Source organism: Squalius cephalus, assembly GCF_949319135.1.
Source record: "Squalius cephalus genome assembly, chromosome: 18".
Classification (NCBI taxonomy): domain Eukaryota; kingdom Metazoa; phylum Chordata; class Actinopteri; order Cypriniformes; family Leuciscidae; genus Squalius; species Squalius cephalus.
In genome coordinates, this window is record NC_137139.1 from 18,411,247 (window position 1) to 18,434,550 (window position 23,304).

Consider the following 23,304-nt stretch of genomic DNA (forward strand, 5'->3'; position numbering starts at 1 on the left):
CTTTTTGTTGCGTGAAAGGGGTTTTCCCGGTCCGTTCGTTGGCTGGTCTCCGCGTGCCTGATGTCTGGGTCACGTGGTCAGTCACGTGGCGTGCTGGCGGAATGAAAGTCTTTGTTTGAAGCTGGCTTTGCAGAAGAAACGTGGCTCGAAATCTTGTCGCAAAACTTAACTTAGAACCGAGACTCACAACGGAAAAGAAAGGAAACTAAGAAAAGAAAGGAAATTGAGAGGAGTAGATGATGGCTTGAATGAAGCTGTTTAACCCATGTTCTCCAGATCTTGATTTGGGTTGTTTCGTCTGCGCGTTTACATGGTTCCTTGTCTGTCTTAGATCTTCATCTCCCGCTGCATTTTTGGTTCTGCACTAAAACTCTTAACTTTGTTCTGGTGTTAAGATTTTAAACTCAAATGTCCGCCCAGCCTCCTGGATCAGTTCTAACCAATTAGACACTGTCTTTATTTAGGAGGTGGCGTTCTCTTCACTTCTTATCATAAATCAAGCTTATCTGTGCTCTCCTTACTCTCTAAGCTCTAGCAAAGAGTACAGAGGCCACAGCTAAGACATTATTACTATTATAAGAATCCGAAACATTTTCCACAGATTTCAATCAAGCCATCCTTTGAATTAAGAACATACGATCATATTGATATGAAACACAACACATTTTCATTCAAACATCTAACAATTATAACAATTACATGAATTGTATGGCATCTAAGCATGTCAGATACACCCATCTATTGTAGGAACAATATAGAATCATGTCGTTGCATGATGCTTGATCTATAAGTCCATTGAAAATTGTTCTTGAATGATTTTATATATGTTATAGGTAAAATCTCAGTTCTGTGGTTTGAAACGATTTTACACCCTGAGGTCTATCAGAGGTCCTTAAGGAGGAGGGGTCTGGAATGTTGTGGGCTCGAGCAGCTCCTGCTGTTATCTTGATCGGGCTGAATTGTGCTATCTCTGAGCCAATCATTCTTTTCCAAGCTATCTCACATTGACCAGTTCTTCCTTTAGTTGGGCTCATCTTCTTTGAAGCTTGCATGGCCATAAAGTTCTTAGCTGGGGGTTTTCGTTGGTCAGCGGAGACTGGCTGGCTGGAGCCTTCTTTTATGGCTCTGGGGTTGGTGATTTGGTGTCTGGAATGTTCAGTTCTGTGAGAAATTATGTTTGAACAATTCACCTGGAAGATTAATTTGTGTTTGTTTCGCCCTCAATCCTACAACTATTAAGTCATTTGCAGGTTAATTTTCTGAAGAGTCAACACTGTGCTTAAAGAAAATTGCTTTCTGTTTGAGTGATGAAGGATGTTTATAATGTCTTGAGGAAGCAATCCAAAAGTATTCCCATTTATCCCAATGGCAGCTGTTCACAGCCAGTCAGCCCCTTTGAGCCAATCAGCTTAGCCATAAATGTCATATGACGAATCACTCAGAAGGAAAGTAACACGCTAACAACATTGATAGGTTGATGGCACCACAAAAACATGGACATAGTCAAACCTTTCACTAGTGATTATCCTGTGAAATTACAGCAGACAAAGGGGGGAAAACCCTGATCTACCATAATGTAATGAAATACTTGCCATTTAAATGTTGCTTACAAAAGAGAAAAATGTTATGGCTTCTTATGCCAACCAGACAAACTCTGTATGGGACAACTAGTTTGAAGGGGTGGTAAGAGTAGCCATTATTTTCTGTTTTGTGCCAAAATTACACATATCTCCTTTAATTTAAATACTTTTCCACAAACCCAAAATTTTCTGAATGCATTGGCAACATGGCAACAGTATCTATGGTACTATGTCCATGCATGAGAACAGATTGTGAAAAGTAAAGCCGTCTGCTGGATTCTGTGAAAGTGAGCTCAACACTTTAGCTGTGGACTGTATCTGTGCCCGCGGCAAAAGCATTGACTGTCAGAGAAGCACAATCCTCCTCTAAAGCTCCCCTGAGGAAAGAAAATAATCTTTAAGTGGGGTGAGGAAAGTTACAAGTCGCCAGCTCTGAGACAATTACGTCTTGAGGGAGAAACTCTCTAATCGTCTTCCTCACAGAGCGTTAAATTGTAGGAGAAGCTCAAGTATACTGAGGGATTTCTCTAAAGCTAACCTGATGAAGTCTATGGACCCAGATCAAGGTGAAAGATGAACATGCAAAAGAACAGAACATCTACATTTCCCAGAATGCTTCAGACTAGTTCTAATCTAATGGGTCTTAGGTCTGTTCTGACAATGGCAAATACAAATAATAAAATGCAACTACAAAAAGATAACTGTACAAGTCAAAGATGGTGTGATCCAATCAAAATCTACTGTATTTTGGCCCAAATTCATCTGTCATTTGGAAGAAACTAGACAAAATATGACCATCAACATGGACAGGTTGCAAAAAGTCCTCCACCTCAAAAACCATGTAAAAATATGCTAGGTTAAAAAAAAGAATATATTAAATAAATAAATTGTCTTTGGTGTTGTGAATTATTAGCTACCAAGTGCATGAAATCATCCAAATTTAAGAGACACCTATAAGCCCCTTTCACACAGAGATTCCGGAAAATACACGTTAAATTTTACCCGGGTTCGTTTGGTTTTGGTTCATTCACACTGCCAGTGATTTTCCGGAATCAGAGTGCGTTCACACACAACCCGTAAAAATCCCCTAAAGACACGTGACATTGATGTGACTTATGTCTCAGAAGCGTCTTAAGTTTGCTTATGAGCTGCGATTTCTCTCTCGAGAACCCACGCTTGTGCATTTTTTTTCTTATTCGATTATAAACTTGCGCATTACATACCGTTTCACGATCCCGGCTTCAGCGTCATCACTACGACACGGCATTATTACGGCTTTTGTTCACACAGCGTGCGTTCCGAGACTGAACACAGCAATGTTACTAGGTCCCCAACCTGGCATCGATGCCGGCATCAATCCCGGGTCGTGTTTGCGTTCACACAGAAGGCGTTCTGGCAAATTGCCGGGATCATCGCGCTGTGTGAAAGGGGCTCTAGAAAGTAAACACTATTAAAAAAAAAAAAAAAAAAAAAAAACTGTTAAAACAGCCTGTTAAAATGTAATAGTTTTAATAAATTGCCATAACTAACTAAATAATAGAATAGTACCAAAGTAAACAAGATGTAACCTATATATATTAAATATTAAGTGGCGGAGACCGGGGACAGTTGCAACACTTTTTGCATTTCTCTCAGTTACTCAGAGACTATTTGGACTAGACCAACCAAAATTGTATATATTAAACTCGCATCTGTCTGCTAATTACCCATACCATTTAAAGATGATTATTTATGTATGACATATTGTTCAGAGTATTTATTTGAATGGAAGAAGCCAGATGTTGCAACTGACCCCAACCCAGGTGACGGTTGCAACACAACCCAGGAACAGTTGCAACACGTTAAAAATACCTGAAATTTCACTAATTAACTTAAGCTTTTTGTCTCAATGAGCATAGAATTCTGAAAATATACTGTGTATATATATATATATATATATATATATATATATATACTGTGTGTATATATATATATATATATATATATATATATATATTCATATTCAATATATATAATTATATAGCCTATAATTTATTTATTTAGTCATATTTATCAAATAACAGTTATTAAGTTTTGTTTGTTTATGTGTAGAATATAGGCCTATATAGATTCAGTGTGCAGGTGTTACAGATTCAATCCCTCCATATTTCAGTGTCAGACAGGAAGAAGAATTGAACAATTTGCAATGCAACAAACTTTTATTAAACATGCAATTTATAACTTGTTGCAACCGTCCCCAACCCTATCAGCCATGACAAGAACATCATGTGCCTGCTAGACACACTGACTTTGACACATGCTAACCATGTCACTTAGAAGTCAACAAAACAATAATTCAAACTAAGTAAGTTTTGATTAATTCATACAAAATGTCAGGACAGTATGACAAAAATATATCTCATGAAAAAATTTACTTTCATACCTCCAAAACAAGTTTTGTTCAAGAAATGCAGCAGCAGATGTTGAATATATCTACTGTCTTCTTGGTGGGGGGAGGGTCTAACTGTGCATGTGCAGTATGAGTGTCATCACTCTAGCTTGTTTCTGATTGGAGAAAAATGACATGTTGCAACCATCCCCATGTTGCAACTGTCCCCGGTCTCCCCTGCTTCTTGATATTTTTTATAACATGCAATACTTTTTTCAGGATTCTTTGATGAATAAAAAGTTAAAAAGAACAGCATTTATTTAAAATAGAAATCTTTTGTAACAATATCCATTGTTTTAAATTGTAATACTATTTCACAATATTCCTGTGTATTTTGTATTTTTGATCAAATACATGCAGGCTTTTCAAACTTACCGTACTGTGTGTGTGTGTGTGTGTGTGTGTGTGTGTGTGTGTGTGTGTGTGTGTGTGTGTGTGTGTATTTCTAAATACATTTATAAACGCATTCTTTTAGATGGTTTATATGACACTATATAAACATTCAAACAAACAAATAATGTTGTGTACTTTGGTACAGTTTTAGTTATTTGTTGAGTGGCCACACTTGATGTCCATGATGTAAAATAATTTCAATGCAACAACTACAGAGTGGGAATACAGTTTGAGATTCGTACGATTATGTGAATACAGAAAGAAATATTTAAAATATTTTATATATATTAAAAAAAAATGTTGGTATTGAGGGCAATATGACTTCAAAAAAGATCTGTGAATGAAAAAAAGGAGAGAATCAACAGAATCATACACAGTACACACACACACACACACACACACACACAGGTTGACTGGTTTCAGAAGACTAATGAGCTCTACAGTGATTGAGGATGTATTTAGATCAGCTCAATTAGATGAGCATCAAATAAGCACCTCAACACAGGTGTCAGAAAGAAAGAGAGATGGGACTGAGAGAGACGATGGAAATTAGCAGTTGCATGTATTCTTTCCCATTCTTTACGCTTCCTCAGAAGAAAGTGTCCCGCGCACCACACAGCGATCAAACGTGTGCCGTACACAGAGGTCGCAAAGCAACATCAAACAGCCTTTGCACAATAGCATAGAGGAAGGGACTAATGGTTTCAGCATCTTTTATTTCAGATTGCATGTATGTGTGCACGTAATGAAGGCTTGCTGTCAGGATATCGGTGTGCGTGCAATAGCAACACTGTATTCTTTGAGCACCATCTGTGTCGCACAGATAAGTAACAGATAAGTTACCACATATAATAATGAAAGTATTAAAATGTGTTTGTTTGCACAGCTGTCTCGTTCCTACGTAAGGCAGAGATGGATGTGTTACCATAGTGATCTGCATCTCAGCTCACTTCCCAGACAAATTTATGTAATGAGATCACACAAACACATGCACACACAAACACGACATCATCTACCAAATGACAAACACATGCTAGCCTAGTAACATTCTATCAGCAGCTTGCACACCTACACGCAACATGGGTTGCATTAAGACATGTGCTAACAAGGCCAAATCAGATGAACTGCACATCTTGCCTTCATGTAATAACATTCAAAAACCACATTACTGCTCTGTAAATTGGAACAAAAACACTACAGCTTGTGTATGAAAAACAGGGGGAAAAAAACAGAAAAGTGATACAAAACTAAAAAGCTTTTTTTTTTTTTTCACAGACACATCAACTGTTGCATCTAAACAAACAGAAACATCAGATGCAGAGAAAGAACATCCATCCAGTCATCCATCCATTTTCCTAGTGTTTTAACCAGACTACTGTATAATTAACCAATTATATACGTCAATCAATATGGAAGAGTCTCGAATGTCATTAAAAATGCAAATGCTCATTTAAGTATACACTCAAAACATAGTACAAATGCAAACAGCTCAGCATAGCTTTAAATAACAGACATACATATAATTTGTATTCATAATTCATCTGTAGTTTAATTTATTGAAACCATAATAGCTTGTAACTTGTCAAGTTACAGCTTCCCCAACACTTTAAGCAAATATTCAGCATTTTCTTGTCCACTTGCCTTTGTTTAGCATTAACACAATCTTATGGCACAACAAGATTTCATCATAAAGTTTTTGTGCTCAATAATGAGGAAAATTGTTAGAGCTGACCTCGATTTTTACATGTACATTGCAGCTATCGTTTGAAGAAGCAGAACTTCCACTGCGTTTCTGCATAATTCACAAAGGAAAAGCTCACTTAGCCTGCATCACGTATACTTCTAGGAAAAGTGGACCAAATGGTTCCACCAGGATTACAGCAGAGACATACTTTAAGATCATCTCCAGGGGATACTGTACAACCCAAAACCTTCTTTTAAGATGCATCTGTAACGGATGGACAAACTCTCCTTAAACATAAGTACTGTTTTAAAAGAAAGTGAGTGTAAAAACTGCAGAGATGCACAGTCGCTGCAATGTGTCTAGAGAACATGGAGGGCTGTTTGGGTCAAACAGATGGACTCAGCAAGTGAATTGGGAGATTTTCTCACTATTATGTATCTGATGAACACAAAGGGCACTGTGGGTATTAAGGGGGCAGAAGGGCAATAAGCACTTCTTTTTGCCTCTCTTGTGAAGAGGGAAAGAGGAGAGTAGCACAGCAGCGAGTGAATCATGGATTGGCAATGCAACTCAGTCTGTTCCGTTCTAAAAATGACTCTGGGTCAAACACACACACACAAATGCAAACACACTCACACACAGATTTACACACCTGTTGCCTAGCAACAAGAATGCTCTCTTGATCAAATGATGGCAGGGAAGTGAGAGGGATGGTAGAGTGGGAGATACAGATAAGCAGTAGTCAAAGAAAGAGAGAGTCCAGTGGCCCATAGGTGTGCTGTTTGGAGGGATGCAAACTTAAGCAGAAGAAAATAATAGACAGTTTATTTTTAAGACAACTTAGGAAGACCTTTATATATAAACCACATATGCTTTTTGAGATGCATGTAAATTGTTAGTGGCAGGTAACTGACATCACTATATATAAAAAAAATGCTTACAGAGTGACAGTGTATGCAAGTACAAAAAAAAGATCTGTCACCGTTTGACTGAAATAATCCTAAAATGCAAACACTTAGATTTTGCCAAACTGAGTTTATTGTATCTGTTGTAATATTTAAAAGATGTAATTATGGAGGATAGATCAGAAACTATAAATACTTATCTGCTGGTATGTGTTTAATGAATGCAATAGTAAAATTCAGGCTGACACAGATTAAGTAAAAGTAAAGTTAAGGCCAATAATCACATATAAATTTAGCCTAGGCAAATTATAACGTTAGAGAATTCTGCTTCGCAGTAATTGTAAATTTGGTAAAAAATGAGTTGTTAATCTTTATTTGACTGAAATTTGTCCAGTAACTGACAAGTTCGGCTGAACTATGCCCATATTCATAAAACTAAACTATCAAATGAATAAAAATTCAACAAAAAAAACCCCCTAAACACTTTGTATCAGGGCTGCGAGATTAATCGTATTTTAATTGCGATAATGATTTCTGCTTCTCTTAGTTAATTAAAAATAATCGTTGCTGATTATTTGTCCTGAAAACATTTTTTTATTTAGGCATTTCTGTTATTTTCCATTGGTAACAAGTCTTCTAATCCTTCCTCCTTGGGTTTGGCAGATGTCAGGATTTTTTCTCTCTCTCTTTTCTCTTAAAATGATACATTTCCTGCCCAGTTTTTACTTAATCTGCTCAAATCTGGCAACCATTTATATATTTATTTATTTCAGATAAGAATAATTGTGATTAAAAATCTGGATTATAATTTTTAAGCAAAATATTTATGATCAGTTTAACCATTACCATGCAGCCCTACTTTGAATTCAACAATTTTTAATTAATACAGCAACAAATCCAGTGAAAAATATGCACCAATGCACAAGAACTGCACAAACAAATGTTCTTTTGAACTTTCTATTCAAAGAATCTCACCAAAAATGTTAAGCAGCACAGCTGTTTTCAACACTGATATTAATCAGAAATGTTTCTTGAGCAGCTAATCAGCATAATGATTTCTGAAGGATCATGTCAGTAATGTAATGAGTAAAGAGTAATGAAATGATGCTGAAAATTCAGCTTTGCCATCACAGGAATAACTTGCATTTTAAAATATATTCAAATAGTAAACCAGTCATTTAAAATTGTAATAATATTTCAAAATATTTAAATTTTTAATGTAATGGTGAATATATGCAATTATGCATAACAGCATGTGTCATGGCTTTCATACACAACTTGCAGTGAAACTGTCTGTTTCACATTCATCATTTGCAATTTGTTTTCCATCCTATTCTGAAATTTATAACACTGACTAACTAAATTGATACATGCCAAAGTGTTCCTAGTATTTCAGGAGCAAAACACTAAAACATGAGACAAAATACATCCCACTTTAGGGTTAACACAGGATGATTCTGTATTATATAGTATGGTTGGCAACCCTAGTTCACAGTCACATTTTCTTCAGAGTGCTAGTCTGAAATCAAAAAGACCTTGCCTGCCTAAATAGACATCCGCTCCAAATGCTGTCTTAGTGAGAGGTCAGCATGATCCTGACACGTCCTCAACACCACAGCACACGCTCAAACTTCTCACTAGACAACAGCGCACAGCCGCACACCAGAACAAATATGAGATAAGACTTCTCTGGTTTTGACTGGCCACAGCTGCACTTCTCCAGCTCAATTCTCTATTATTGTCATTATCACAAACAGCATCAGCTTTTTCTATTTTCTTCCTAAACATTGAGATCAAATCCAGTATGGGATATGTTATTTACAAGATCTAGATGGTTTGGCTCAGACCCGGATTGATATTCGGATAAAGAATGTTTCCAATAAGGCAAAGGGGTGCAAAGGAAAATGGGATTTCAAAGCCATATAAATACAGATTGGAACCTCAAAGCAATTTGTTTCTAAGATGACGTGAAGGATATCAAAGAGAACAAGCTCCGCTGACCAAAAGAGAGAGGTGAAAACAGAGGTCTTTGATACCAAAGCCTGAACTGAATCAAACGGCCTGTTTCAGGACCTTAATGCTTTTTCCAACACGAGAGTTTAAAGAATTACGATGATACACTGATAGTAACGTAGGGTGACGTGATAAATTGTCAATTGAAAATGAGAGAAAAGTTATGTCAGGATCACCTAAAGAACAAAATAAACCTTTTCAGGATGATACAAAACCCCTTTAATTTGTTGAGGTCCTGATCACCCTATTGAGATTTATTTTGCGACAATAACCGACTGAAATTGTGAATAAATTACGATATTTAAGTAAATAAATAAACAAACGTACCTAAATTATCTAAAAATGTTTTATTATGCGAGAAGAAAGACAATGGAGAGATGTGCATGAGGTCGGTTGCCATTGACAAAGATCAAATGCACAGTTTAGCCGTCATTATATACAAATATTTGACCAATAAGAAACAAGTATTCCAGAAAGCTGTATAAAAAGATCTTTCAAGTTTAATTATCAGTCCACATGGTGGTGGCATATGGCAATTAGCATGCACTTGTTTTAATAAGGCAAGGCATGGATCATGCTGGTATTTGTATTCTTGTATGATTTGTGTGCCTAGAAAGGGAACACAACTTTAAGGAAACTGAACAACAGAGGCATAATTATAAACGCACTAATGCACATAGATAAACACACAATCCTGCAGCTCTTTCCCTGGTGTGCTCATGTTCTTTCACACACAAAAGAGGCTACAAATTCATATCAATTGTACATGACAGCAAACCTACCTCATCTAAGCAGTGTTACTCTTTTACATGCAAAGACGTTAGTCAATCAAAGTAGAGGTCATTTACACCACTTAAAGGTACAGTAACAAGTCTTACAGTACAGTAGCAAAATCCTGTAATTATTATGTAAATAATTGAATTTATTTTACTGAACACAAAATGTAGCCACCCCTTTTAAAATGGAAGTGAATGAGGACAAAATGACAAAGTCTTCTGAACTTTTACTCGTTCTTGGATCGTTTCAATTATCTGTTAAGAAATCTGGCCTTATCTAGTTCTTAAATTGTCAACTCACTGACTGGAAAAGATAAAAAAAAAATTCAATGCAATTTGGTCTGTTCCTCATAAAAAGTTAACATATGACTTCAGAAGACTATTTGTGTTCCACAGAGAAGGTTTGGAACAACAGAAGGATGAGTAAATTTTCATCTTTAGGAGAATAATTATTAATATGTATTATTAATTATTATTATTAATAATAATAACAACATTGTGATGCCTAATAATACTAATAATTATTTATTATTAATAAAGGGATACTTCACCTCTGGAAAGATGAATGTGTATTTAAAATGGGTCATTTATGTAGAAGAAATGTGAAATTATTTTTGAATTTAGAGCTTTCTAGACTGAGAAAAGCCAGAAAATGTATTTTTGGCTTATGTGGATGAAAGACCATAACTTCCAGAATGCACTTGCTTCGCTGTTCTACGAGGCCACTCCCAAGCCACGCCTACCGGTAAGAGAGCACAGTTAAACAACAAGGCTAGGCTACTAGTGAGTCTCCGTGACGAGTCTGCCCGGGATTTCGAGATCACCCAAAATGTCCGGGATTCGGCTTTTGCGTTCTACAGTCGCCATTCATTATGTTTACTGTGGCGAGCAGGACGAGACTGAGGGTCGCGGGAGAACGGCGCGAGGCCGGTGGCGTGATTACTGATGAGAAGCACCTGTGAGACGCACCGGTCTCGTATCTCTCACGGAGGAGCGGGAATTTTCTTAGCAATGTTAAAACGCACATCAACCGATCACTTGTTTAGCGTTCATGTAAACACTACATTCAGATTCACCAATCGGAATGAATTCAGTTAGATTGAAACAAAAGGTGTGCAATGTAAACAATGAATGGCGACCCCAGAAAGCAAAAGCCGAATCCCGGACATTTTGGACATCTCGACGGCCGGACATGTCTGGGAAAAAGAGGATGGTAACCCTTACTACTCAGTTTTCTCCTACTACTTAGCTTTCTCCACAGAACAAGAGCCTGCTAGCTTAGCTTCCAAAAAAAAGATGGCTGACACTATGTGTACATTCTGTGAGTGAGATCCCACCCTCTATGGGCGGGTTGAAAACATGCGGGACAGCCCCTACTACTGGCTGTAGTCTTTAGCCTCTGGCCAAAAAATCCTCCGATGACGCAAAATGATGATTTTTGTGTCATCGGAGGATTTTTTCCAGACAAAAAATACATAAATCTCTCGTCTCAGGGGGATATGAGGGTGGAAAGCACGGTTATTCGAAAATACTACAGGTATTCTACTAATACAAAGCTTAATGCTAAATCCTGAAGTATCCCTTTAATTGTTAAAAAAAAGGCAAGACAGTGGAAGTAAAAAAAGTGTCAAAAAGAGAATAGAAAATGCTCATTAAAAAAAGTAAATCGCTAGTTTTTGGTGCAAGGAACCTTGACCAAAATTATAAGCAGAGCTAGAAAAAAATTAAAATGAACATATTCATGATATGGCCTATTTAATTTACCTCAATATTATTTTTTAATGGCAAATGTCTAGCCCAAACCTCACAAGCTAATTTCAAACGCTCTGCTGCTCTAAGTAAATGAGAAGACAGATCATTTCTAATTCTGTGGACTGAAAGAAGTATTGGTTAGAGAACCACATGTTCTCACACAAGATCTCTCTCCTGCTAATGAACCCAAATAGGTCTTGCTGATAGTTTTAACATGGACCCACAGACAGAACTGAACTGATCTGTCCCGGCCTGAATGCGGCTCAGCTGGTGGAATACATCTTAGGAGAAGCGAATCCCTGTGAATAAACACTCTTCCTCGGGGTCTCAAACTGGATAAACTGTCACCTGAACACACACCTACATAAGCTGGAGAGGATGGAGAATGTGTTAGAGAGACCTTTCTCTGCAGTGTAAGTCTTTGTGTCACAATGGCATGACTGATTCCTTCACTTGGAGCTGGTATATCCGGAGCACTCCAGAGGCGCCGGTTATGAGACATTTATTACAACTGCAGTGATTGTACCAAAGATAACAGCATTTGAGATTATACAGATAATCGTGCTCTGACGGGAAGCAGCAGAAAGATGAAGGGAGGAACCAAACTTTGTTTTCCCCAATTACAGTCTGATGTCTTTCTACACACTGCTGCTCACTGAGGTTTGTGAACCAAACAATAACAATTTAGCCTGAAAAACTACAACAGCAGAACACTTACACATACACTTGTAGTGAAAAGACAGTGAAGTGGGTAAGAAATATATTTGTCTTGTTTTCTCATAGAAAAAAAAATCTAAACATCCTTAAAATTAGATCAATTTGCTGGGTCAATGACATGATGCTATTTTTGTAAAAATTCTAAAATACATTAAAATGCAATTCATGCATACAATAAATTGAATAAATATTTCTACTATTAGTAGGTTTTTAATTTCTATAATAAAATTCAGTTTGACACTTTTGGAGACATAAAGCCTATATACAGTATATATATATATATATATATATATATATATATATATATATATATATATATATATATATATATATATATATATATATATATAAAGGATTTAGATATAATGGATTTGAAAAGAAAACCTTAAGTACTTTGTAAGCAGTCTTTTTATTCATTAAATAAATATATATTTTTAAAAACTGCTTTAGTATTATTAAAATTTGAAAAACATTTGTCTGTCAAATCAAAGTCATGTGGCATAACTAACATGCAGAAACATATAGAAAAACAAAACAAAACAAAAAATTACATTACAGACATGACCATGTGTCAAGGTCAATTATTGTCTTAAAATATTACATATTTTGACTTTTTATGAGGCAGTTTAATCCAGACTGTAAAATGACATGTGGTGTGATGTATGAAAGCATACCAAAATGTAATAATCATATTAATTCATTAAAACATTCCGATAACTGTAAAAATGTTTTTTCTTGAAAAATGTATGTGGAAACTTTTCAAGGAAACAAATACTTTTCTTTTTTTCCTGGATATGCTTATTGTCATTGACCATAGATGTAAAACGGCATAAAATATTATGACTTGTTTTCAGAGAATATGCCTAATTGTGCTTATTTTTCTTACCCCACTGTCAAATTTGGCATAAACTAAAATTTTTTAGTAAGGTTCATACATGACTAATTTAACAACTGGGTAAGGAAAATAAGCATAATTAAGGGCACAACTTCTGAAAACAAGTTTATTTCAAGTTTTAAGGATTTTTAGACTTTCTTTTAATTGTAAAAACATTTTTTTTGCACTCTAATAAGAAAAAACTTGCCTGGTGATGCAAGTTGACTAGTACAGTTTATCTAATGAGGTGGATCAACCAGTGCAGTCTCGCAAACCAGCATCCAATGCGGTTCTTTTTTTGGGAATCTTTTCAAGGAATTGGTCAAAATGAGGAGCAAACACTTCTTACCTCTCTCCAGCGTGGTGATGCCCATGGAGGCCTGCCCCAGTCCCGTCTTCCTCTCCCACTTGCCCTCATCAGGATGATATACTTCCACGGAGGCCAGTGGGCTCTGCTGTGCATCCATGCCTCCCATGACCATGAGCTGGTCTCCGACGGCCACGGCGGATGCCCCGGCCCGAGCGGTGGGGAGAGGGGGCAGCTCGCACCAGCGCTGGCTCTCCAGATCCAGCACCTCGGCGGAGTCCAAAGGGAGGCCGTTCTCGCTGCAGCCCCCCAGCACATAGAGGCGCCCGGCCCAGAGCACAGGCGTGCAGTACACCCGCTGCGTGGCCATGGAGGGGAACACCTCCCAGTACAGAGACTTCACCGTGCTCAAAGCCATCTCGGGGATGGGCATGGCTCCAGGACGGCACGCCGGCAACAGAGCATGACACAGGCACAGAGGGGAGGGCAGAGGAACGTGAAAATCAAGGCAAATGCATCAACAAAACGCCAGGCTAGAGAGCAGGAGAGGCTGCAACTGTCAGTCTGCCAGAGACCTCAGTTCTAGCTCTCTCTCGCTCGCTCGGAGCCGGCAGGTGGGGGGGGAAGAGTGTTTCCTTCAGCGCTGTCTGTGAAGAACTAGCCCTCACTCCATCTTGATGATTTATTCATTTTTGTTGCTGCTTTTAAAAGGTGCATCAGGCCCTTTTAAGTCTTTCCCGTTGTCTTCCACGAGCCGCACAGTTGTAAAAGATATGGAAAGAATGTGTAACTCCGACAAGAAAAAAACTAATTTATCCACGTGGAACGTCAAGCGGGATCCCTTTCTGTGGTCCTGCCAAACGTGTCGGTGCGACCCTCATGTCTGACGCTGTGAGGAAGAGGAAAAGAGAGACAGTAATAGAGCAAGCGCAAGATTAAAGACAACGTAATCAAATGAGTTTCATTGGTGAATGGCATGCATAATTTGTTGTCACCTTTTATCTATTAATTTATTCTGAAAAACATCAAAAATGCACTTCATGCATACAATGACTTTATGATGAATATGTTTTCATTTCTATATTAAAATGGGGTCAAATTTTTGGAGTCAAATAAAGTGAGGGTGATACAATTGTCCGAATATCATTAAGGGGTGTAACGATACCCTCATGTCACGATTGCATACATATCACGATACGATATTATTGCGATACTCCAAGACATATAGTTAAAGGTTAACAAAAAATGTGTTGATTAAAATGCTAAATTTGATATTACATTGTGGGTGTAAATGAATAGGCTTGAACTTGGTGCTGGTAACCCAATGTATAGGACAATGGTGACACCAGACTAAAAAATATTCATGATTCTGAAGCTGAAAATACAGAATTATTTTAGACGAATATGCTTGCACTCTGTCACTCACTAGATATATTTAAAATAATGTAGGCCACTTTTTACTGGCAACTGGATTGCATTATTATACAATATATTCAACATTATATATAGCAGTTTAATGTAGTACTGACACTAAAACTCTGAAAACCTGAATTTTTTTCTCACACAGTAATTTTTATTTTGGGTAAACTATCCACAATACATATTGTTGCATTTTGGTATTGCGATATATATATTGTGACACAATATATTGTTACACCCCTAATGAATACCTTCTTTAGTAAGCACTTTTATTTTATTTTATTTTATTTTTCGTTGGAAATTTTTTTTTTTTTAAATAAACTGCTTAAGCATTAATATTTTAAAACTTTTGTCTGTCAAATAAAAGTCATGTTTTGTAACTAAACAGTAACAAAACAGGACAGGACATGCCATCAGAGGGAAGACAATATAATCCTTCTAATCAAAGATAAAATTCCCAGATTGCCGAAGGCATCCGTGTGAATGGAGGCAAGCTGCCGGTGGAGATTGTGGGCCGATCTGATCTGCTCTTACACTTATTTAAATAAACCGTATAATTCAATGGCCAGAGCACTGACATTTACCATTCACTATTTACTGCCAGAGGCTCAAGGGTAGACGTGTGTGTGAAGGTGTTGGGCCACAAAACAGCAGTCTGGCCCTCTCCAAAGGTCACTGCGTCTGCGGGGACCAATGGCCCTGGATAGTCACTGAACCAGGCTAATTTGGACTTGAGCATCATTAAATAAAGGCTTCATTATGGTGGGATGTGTGAATAAATATGACCTTAATGCTAGAGAGAAAGAGAAGCACTGGAAAGGTTACAGACATTATATGCAAAAACTTACTAGGTGCATGTGTGGGAGACAACAGGATCTCTTGGGCATCTTTTGGGTAATAGCATAAGTAAAGATGACAAAAAAAGAGGAAAGCAGATCTTTAAATGGCAGCGAATCGGTTGTGTAATTAAGATGCTGTGGATTCTGAGCCCAACAGCATGCCACAACACACAGCGTGTTAACGACTCCAGACAGACTAAGAATTATTCGGGAAAAACATCAGTTTCATCTGGAGCAAAAGTGCTGCCGCTAGGCACTCCAACTGAGTACAATCAGTCCAGATCATATGACACCATCAGGCTCTTCTTTGGGTTTAGAAGGAGCAGATTTGTAAGTAAAATGAATCCTTCTCTTGGCTTTTCATTAGATTTTCCTCCAAGTAGAGAGAAAAGAAAAGTCTCATTTCCTAAAGATGATGTCAGGAACATGGGATAAATCCCAATTGTTTAAGGTCTATCTCCCTTGCTGTAGAGTTTATTTCACATAGAAGGAAGAGTCTCGTGGGAATTGTGGGAGATGATGATTTCACTGGGATATGCTGTCCAGTGGATCCACAGGGTAAACATCAGCTCCAGTCTGCATTGCCAAGAAAACACATATAACAAACTTAGTATTGGAAGAATGACGGATGGAGCAAAAACAAGAGAGAGAGAAAAGGGCAGAGAGCCAAGAAGAAGAGAAACAGATGTTTATGTTGTGTTCTTGGAAGGACTCCTATCTATAATTAGGCCAAGACATCACGTGTTGCATTAAGATATTGAACACGAATTGTATATTGAAGCTATGAATGCAGATGGCAACAAAACTAGAAGCATATAAGGCAGTGTTTTTAGCACTATAAAAAGAACTTTGCACAATAATAAAATAAAATAAAAACACAAACTATGCCAAGCCTAAGCATCTTTTTCCTCCCTATTGAGTGAATTCACTGCCATTATGTTTTAAAAAACCCTTTTGGACCTGGCGGTAATGGTGTCCTAACCTACGAAATTGATTTTCTATGAAGTGTCTGCTCACAGGGAGAAATTTCTACACTCTCTCCACACTAACTTAAGGCTGTATTCAGACCCAGACACGAGTATTTTAAGGATGCTGTATTCTACCGAAGAAGGTAAAAGCTATTTTTTTTCCCGTAACAATGTCAAGTGGCAACTATGAGAGACCCTGAGACAGCTACAGTCTTCATTTCTGCACATTTCTCAATTTCAGACAGTTAGAGGCTCTTAAATCATCAGAGCACACAGCAAAACTGAAAGCACAGACAGCTGTTAAAGTTTATAAAAGCCAAAAAAAGACAAACTTTTTTTGAAGCTTCAAAATGTAACTTCAGTAACCACATTTAATGAAAATAGAGTCAGCAGAATTCAAAAACAAAGATGCACATTTATGCAATCATTTTCTTAATAGGTAGCCTATATTTTATATGGTTTTCTATTTCTTAAAGCAAACTGTCAACATCATTTATCAATGGAGTAAAGAATTACTTCAAACTTAATTCAATATTTTTTTTTAATCAAGTCATATGCAAATTATGCTTCATGTAAATTAGTCTTGTTTTGAGTTTACATATTTTTAAATGGATAAGAAGAGAAAATAAAAAACGAATTAAGAAAAATGTTTGCAATAGGACTATTTGCATTTATTTGACAAGTTCAAAATGAGTCCACATGTCTAAAGCCTGCAAAGACAAGAGTTTCAGCAAGGGAAAAAGACACAGCCAGATAGATAGACAGACAAGACAGATGACAGTGATTTATGCGGTAGGGAACACAACCTGTAGGGAATCCTATGGAAATATTTTAATTCATTAAGATGCTTTATTAATAGGATGAATTATAATTGCTAAACAGGAAGGGAGTCAAACTGTAAGATGGAAACTCTGAACAACATAAGACGATGGAAAAGATGGATTGGCCTTGGGCACAGCTGTCAGTCTTCCAGAAACATGCTGTTGGATGAATCAAGTATTCTGTACAAACAGTTCTTGGTTTCAGCAAAGGCTCCATGACCGTTTGGTAAGACTTCTGGCTGCATCTGCACTGGAAAAGACGCAGAGGAATTATTCCCTCTTAAAGAGGGGTTCAAGTCCGTGCCTGAGCTCCAGATAACATTTAGAAGGCTGATCAGCCTTAATCCCTCAACTTCACAATTGATCCAGGCTCAAAGAGCTCTTTTTTTTTATTTATCTGTTCCATCATCCCTCCACAGTCTGAATTTTTCATGCCTGCTATTGCTAATGTTCTGTCCAACCAAATGTACATGCAAAGAGCGCTGTTTCCTTATTTCCATTCTCCACCATCCTCTCCTGCCTCACGTCAGCCTCTCTCTTCTCGCTCCCATTGATAGTCACCCGATCACAAGAGCCCCCGCATTTCTCAGGCGTTTAGCCTTTGGCACAAAAACATGATTACTTCTGCATAAGAGTTTCCAGGGAAAGGGAGTTGAGCCGGCTGGGGCCTTGGAGAACATGCAAGGTGTGTTCAAAACAGCTTCAAAGTAACACAAAAACACTGAGACACAAGCTTAAAGGCATGAACACATTATGAATAAATCAGATTTCTTCTATAATGTAAGGTGCAAAGACAGCATCTCAAACTAAGACATATTTGATGTAAAAGCATACTTAGTTAAGACAAATTTTATACAAAAATATTTTTAAAAGGTTCCTTCCTCGGGTACAATGCATAAACATGCATTGAAATGATTCCCTTTTTGCTTTTCGGCTGTGAAAAAGTACCAAAAATGAAGTAAACAGAAGGAGTCAGCAGGGGAGAACTAGTTAAACAGAGCATAAGGTAAAATAAACAAAGAAATTTAGATGTAGCGGCCTGGGGATGCAAACACAGCCAGGAGTGTGAACGCAGAGGATGGGTTTATATCATAGTGTGTGTTTGTGTATGTGTGTGCATGTGTGAACACCGCAGCAAATATGTTCCTGGATTCCCTTGGTGAATCAAATAATCAAACGATTTACTGCCTCACCGCTCAACGTCTCTACTACCACCAAAGGCAGGAAACAGCATCAAGTATACACACGTCTGTTTTTCCATCTTGGTGATTTTGGACTGCCTTCTATAGCTCTTATACTGAGCTAATGATATTTTCTGTTCCTTAACACCTAAACACAAACTTTCCTGCATTTTTACACTGTCATTAAGTCGTTTTTTCTCATGTGAACCATTGGCTGGTGAGATCGGGTTGTACTTTTTTAAACGCACTAGGGCTGTCACGATATCAGATTTTTCACTACAGGATTATCACGCCCAAAAGACTTCACAAAATATTGCGATATATTGTTATAACAAAGTATATCGAAATCACTATCGGAATGTTGACAAAATAAATAATGCTATCAGTCAAATTCATCTTTACTTAGTTTATTTTATTTATTTATTTTTTGAAGAAGCAGTAGAAGAAGAATCACACCATTAAAAGCCTAAATTCAATCGGTTCATCATTTTGGACTTAACCGTTCAATTCATATGGATTAGTTTTTACAATCTCTTTATGACCTTTTTGAAGCGTAGAAGAGTCAGTTGCTGCCAATAAAGGGACAGAAAGCTCTCAGGTTTTATCAAAAAGACCTTCATTTGCTTTGTGTTCCTAAGAAGAACGAAAGTCTTACGGGTTTGGAACGACATGAGAGTAATTAAAGACAGAATTTTCATTTTTGGGTGAACTATCCCTTTAAGAACAGTAACTAATTACATTAATTCAAATACTTTACACCACTGTCCGCCCAATTATTGAAAGAGAACTAATTTAGACAAAACCTGACCACTTTAACCACACGCTCATCTGGTCCCCAAACACGTCTAGTAATGTGGCACAGAAAACGTTTCACTAAAATGACAAACTCACACCGAAAGGCACAATTCTGACACAACTTCTCCTTACAGCCAGTAAACCTATCCTTATCTCTTAACTCCATTATGCACATCACTACAATAGTAAACAATGATTATACAGGAAATTTATGCAACAGGAACACACTGTCTCACAAGACCGAAAAGGTTATTCTAATGCCTGCCCTGGGGGTCCCTGCACACATTTATCTTACTGTCCCACCACAAAGAGAGAAAAATATCTCTCTTCTACTTATCTGATCTCTAACCCCACAATCTATTTCTTAAGAGATAAGAGAAACTAGGCCAGCCAGCCAGAGGAAAGAGAAAATAACCCATCATAAAGTAAATCACAGACTGAATGAAGTTAGAAAGATGCTTTGGTTGGTTAGGGAGTTAGGTTTGTATATTGTATTTTATTTTATTTTATGTTAGGCTTTAGTAAAGTTTTGTTTGTTATTTTGGCCCGGTCAGCTCCTGAATCTAGAGTCTCAATTTAAGACAATAAATTCATCATTGTTGTTCTAAATTCACAGCATTCCAGAGTCTTTCATGTTGCACCCTTTTCCCTAGAAGGGGAATTTTAATGTCAATGGGGTCCAAAACAGCACTGTACTTCATTGACTTTACATGGACAAAAAAAGTTATACTGAAAAGTTATATTGAAAATATATTCTTTTGTATTGCCAGATCAAACAGGTTTGGAACAAAATGAGGGTGAGTAGCCTAAATGATGACAGATTTTTCTTTTCTGGGTCGTGCACAGAAGACCAGCGCCCAAGGTCAGTATTTATGTTAAATAATACAATAAATATAGATTTGTTTTCCCCCAAACCCTATCATATACCCCCTGAAACATTCATAGCACCATTTTATGATACTTTTGCGTCTTTTTTTTAAAGCTTGATGCTGGTCGGTATTCACTGCCATTATATGGACAAGCGTGTTCAGGACATTTTTTTTTTTTTTTAAATGTCCTTTTGTGATCCGAAAAAGAAAGATGGCCATATGGCATTAGAACAACACCAGGGTGAGTAAATTATTTAATTTTCATTTTTGTGTGAACTATCCCTTTAGGTGTTTGAATATGGATATTAATATAAGGCAGATAGTAGGGTTTGGATCTGGATTGAAACACACACACACACACACACACACACAGAAGGATTAAACAAGTAAATTGCATAAATGAAATGTTAAATGTCTGTGCAGTGATCTCTGTTTAAAACTTCAAGAGATTTGTAGAAAAGCACTTTGCAGTCTGTCAATGCCCAGGATTGCGTGCAAATGGCCCATTTCACTTTCTTGCCTCTGCTTTCTTTTCTGTCTTTTTCCACAGATAGCTCAAGGTGACATGTCTTTTTAAACACTGACCTTTTGAAATATTCTGGAGTGCTGGGACTGAAGCTGGATATTGAGCAAGAGTGTCTTTAATTAAAAGAAGTCTCAGATTATGTAACACCTTCAAAGGTTTAGATGAACCTAATAAATACCAGGGTTGTGTGCCATTCAGAATTGAATTGAACTGAAAATGTCTTTTAAATTCTGAATTTGACTTTAGGTAGCAAACATTATGCAGAATTGTGGTCTGAATTGGAATAAGAAAGTAGAATTAAAATAGAATAGAATTTTTTTTTTAAATCCAAAGAAAATACACTACCGTTAAACATTTGGAGTCAATAATATTTTTTGTAAGCAAGGATTTTAACCCAAAAAAGCGACATTAAAGACATTTATGTAACAAGATTTCTAATTCTAATAAATGCTCTCATTTAGAGCTTTCTATTCATCAAAGAATCCTGAAAAAAAGCTATCAGTGTCCATAAGAATATAAAGCAGCACAACTGTTTTCAAAATTGATAATAACCAAACATGTTTCTTGAGCTGCAAATCAGCATATTAGAATGATTTCTGAAGGATCATGTGACACTGAAGACTGGAGTAATGATGCAAATTCAGCCATCACAGGAATAGGCCTATGTTACATTATAAAATATATTTAAAAAGAAAACCTGTTATTTTAAATTGTAATAGTATTTTACAATAAATTACCATTCACTTTTTAAAAATTTGCAGCAATAACCTCAGAAGCAATCTGTTTTTTGCCAATGTTTCTTTTGAACATTGAAACCGCCGAGATATAAATTCCAGAAGAAATGGGATAACCTTTTACAGGTGAGAATGTGTTGGATTGTGTTTTTGTATGTCTTAACTCAATATTACATGTTTACTTTTAATGTTTTTACTCTTACTATGGTAACTTTTTAATGTTGTGTTAGATGATGCCTTCGTCTTGTAGTATTGTGTTAGTTTAGCAAAATCATCTTGTAAAGTCTGTCATATATATATATATATATATATATACACACACTCACCTAAAGGATTATTAGGAACACCATACTAATACTGTGTTTGACCCCCTTTCGCCTTCAGAACTGCCTTAATTCTACGTGGCATTGATTCAACAAGGTGCTGAAAGCATTCTTTAGAAATGTTGGCCCATATTGATAGGATAGCATCTTGCAGTTGATGGAGATTTGTGGGATGCACATCCAGGGCACGAAGCTCCCGTTCCACCACATCCCAAAGATGCTCTATTGGGTTGAGATCTGGTGATTGTGGGGGCCATTTTAGTACAGTGAACTCATTGTCATGTTCAAGAAACCAATTTGAAATGATTCAAGCTTTGTGACATGGTGCATTATCCTGCTGGAAGTAGCCATCAGAGGATGGGTACATGGTGGTCATAAAGGGATGGACATGGTCAGAAACAATGCTCAGGTAGGCCGTGGCATTTAAACGATGCCCAATTGGCACTAACGGGCCTAAAGTGTGCCAAGAAAACATCCCCCACACCATTACACCACCACCACCAGCCTGCACAGTGGTAACAAGGCATGATGGATCCATGTTCTCATTCTGTTTACGCCAAATTCTGATCAGACCAGGCAACATTTTTCCAGTCTACTGGAAAAGAGTACATAGAGTTTCAACTGTCCAATTTTGGTGAGCTCGTGCAAATTGTAGCCTCTTTTTCCTATTTGTAGTGGAGATGAGTGGTACCCGGTGGGGTCTTATGCTGTTGTAGCCCATCCGCCTCAAGGTTGTGCGTGTTGTGGCTTCACAAATGCTTTGCTGCATACCTCGGTTGTAACGAGTGGTTATTTCAGTCAAAGTTGCTCTTCTATCAGCTTGAATCAGTCGGCCCATTCTCCTCTGACCTCTAGCATCAACAAGGCATTTTCGCCCACAGGACTGCCGCATACTGGATGTTTTTCCTAGGGGTGGGCGATATCTCGATATTTAAAATATATCGAGATATTTTTTAAACACGATATGGATTTTGACATATCGTATATATCGATTAGGGCTGCAACAAACGATTATTTTGATAATCGATTAATCTAACGATTTTTAGAACGATTAATCGACTAATCATCGATTATTTTGCCGACTAATCAGTAAGATTGGAACGATTATTCAGCTTTTTCAATTAGTTAAAACACTGAGTTATACATATTCTAACTATAATATATATAAAAAGAAAATCACTTCAGCTTTTGAAATGTTTTTTTTAATGATCTTTGAGTCAACTAAACAGGTCATTCTCTTTAAGTTTTCAGATTTCTGTCCAACTCAAATCACACACAAATGCTCTAAGCATTGGTTAAATATTCTGTTCTCTTTCAATAGAAAAAAATAAACAAAAAAATAATCAGCTGCATTACAGACAAACTTAAACTGCAAACAATTATTATAAGAATAAAATAAA

General features: G+C 37.0%; 1 protein-coding gene across 2 annotated transcripts in view; it reads right to left on the reverse strand.

The window, feature by feature from the left end:
* klhdc8b (kelch domain containing 8B) overlaps positions 1-23,304 on the reverse strand; it is a 139,242-nt gene that overhangs the window by 104,875 nt on the left and 11,063 nt on the right. The window contains exons 2-3 of one of the 2 annotated variants that reach the window (XM_079848927.1): positions 15,697-16,263; positions 13,472-14,318 (exon numbers count right to left, since the gene is read on the reverse strand). In XM_079848927.1, the coding sequence (XP_079705053.1) occupies positions 13,472-13,862 (391 nt within the window). In that variant the 5' untranslated portion in view covers positions 13,863-14,318; positions 15,697-16,263. The remainder of the gene's footprint in view (positions 1-13,471; positions 14,319-15,696; positions 16,264-23,304) is intronic. The other variant, XM_079848928.1, reaches the window with a different exon arrangement.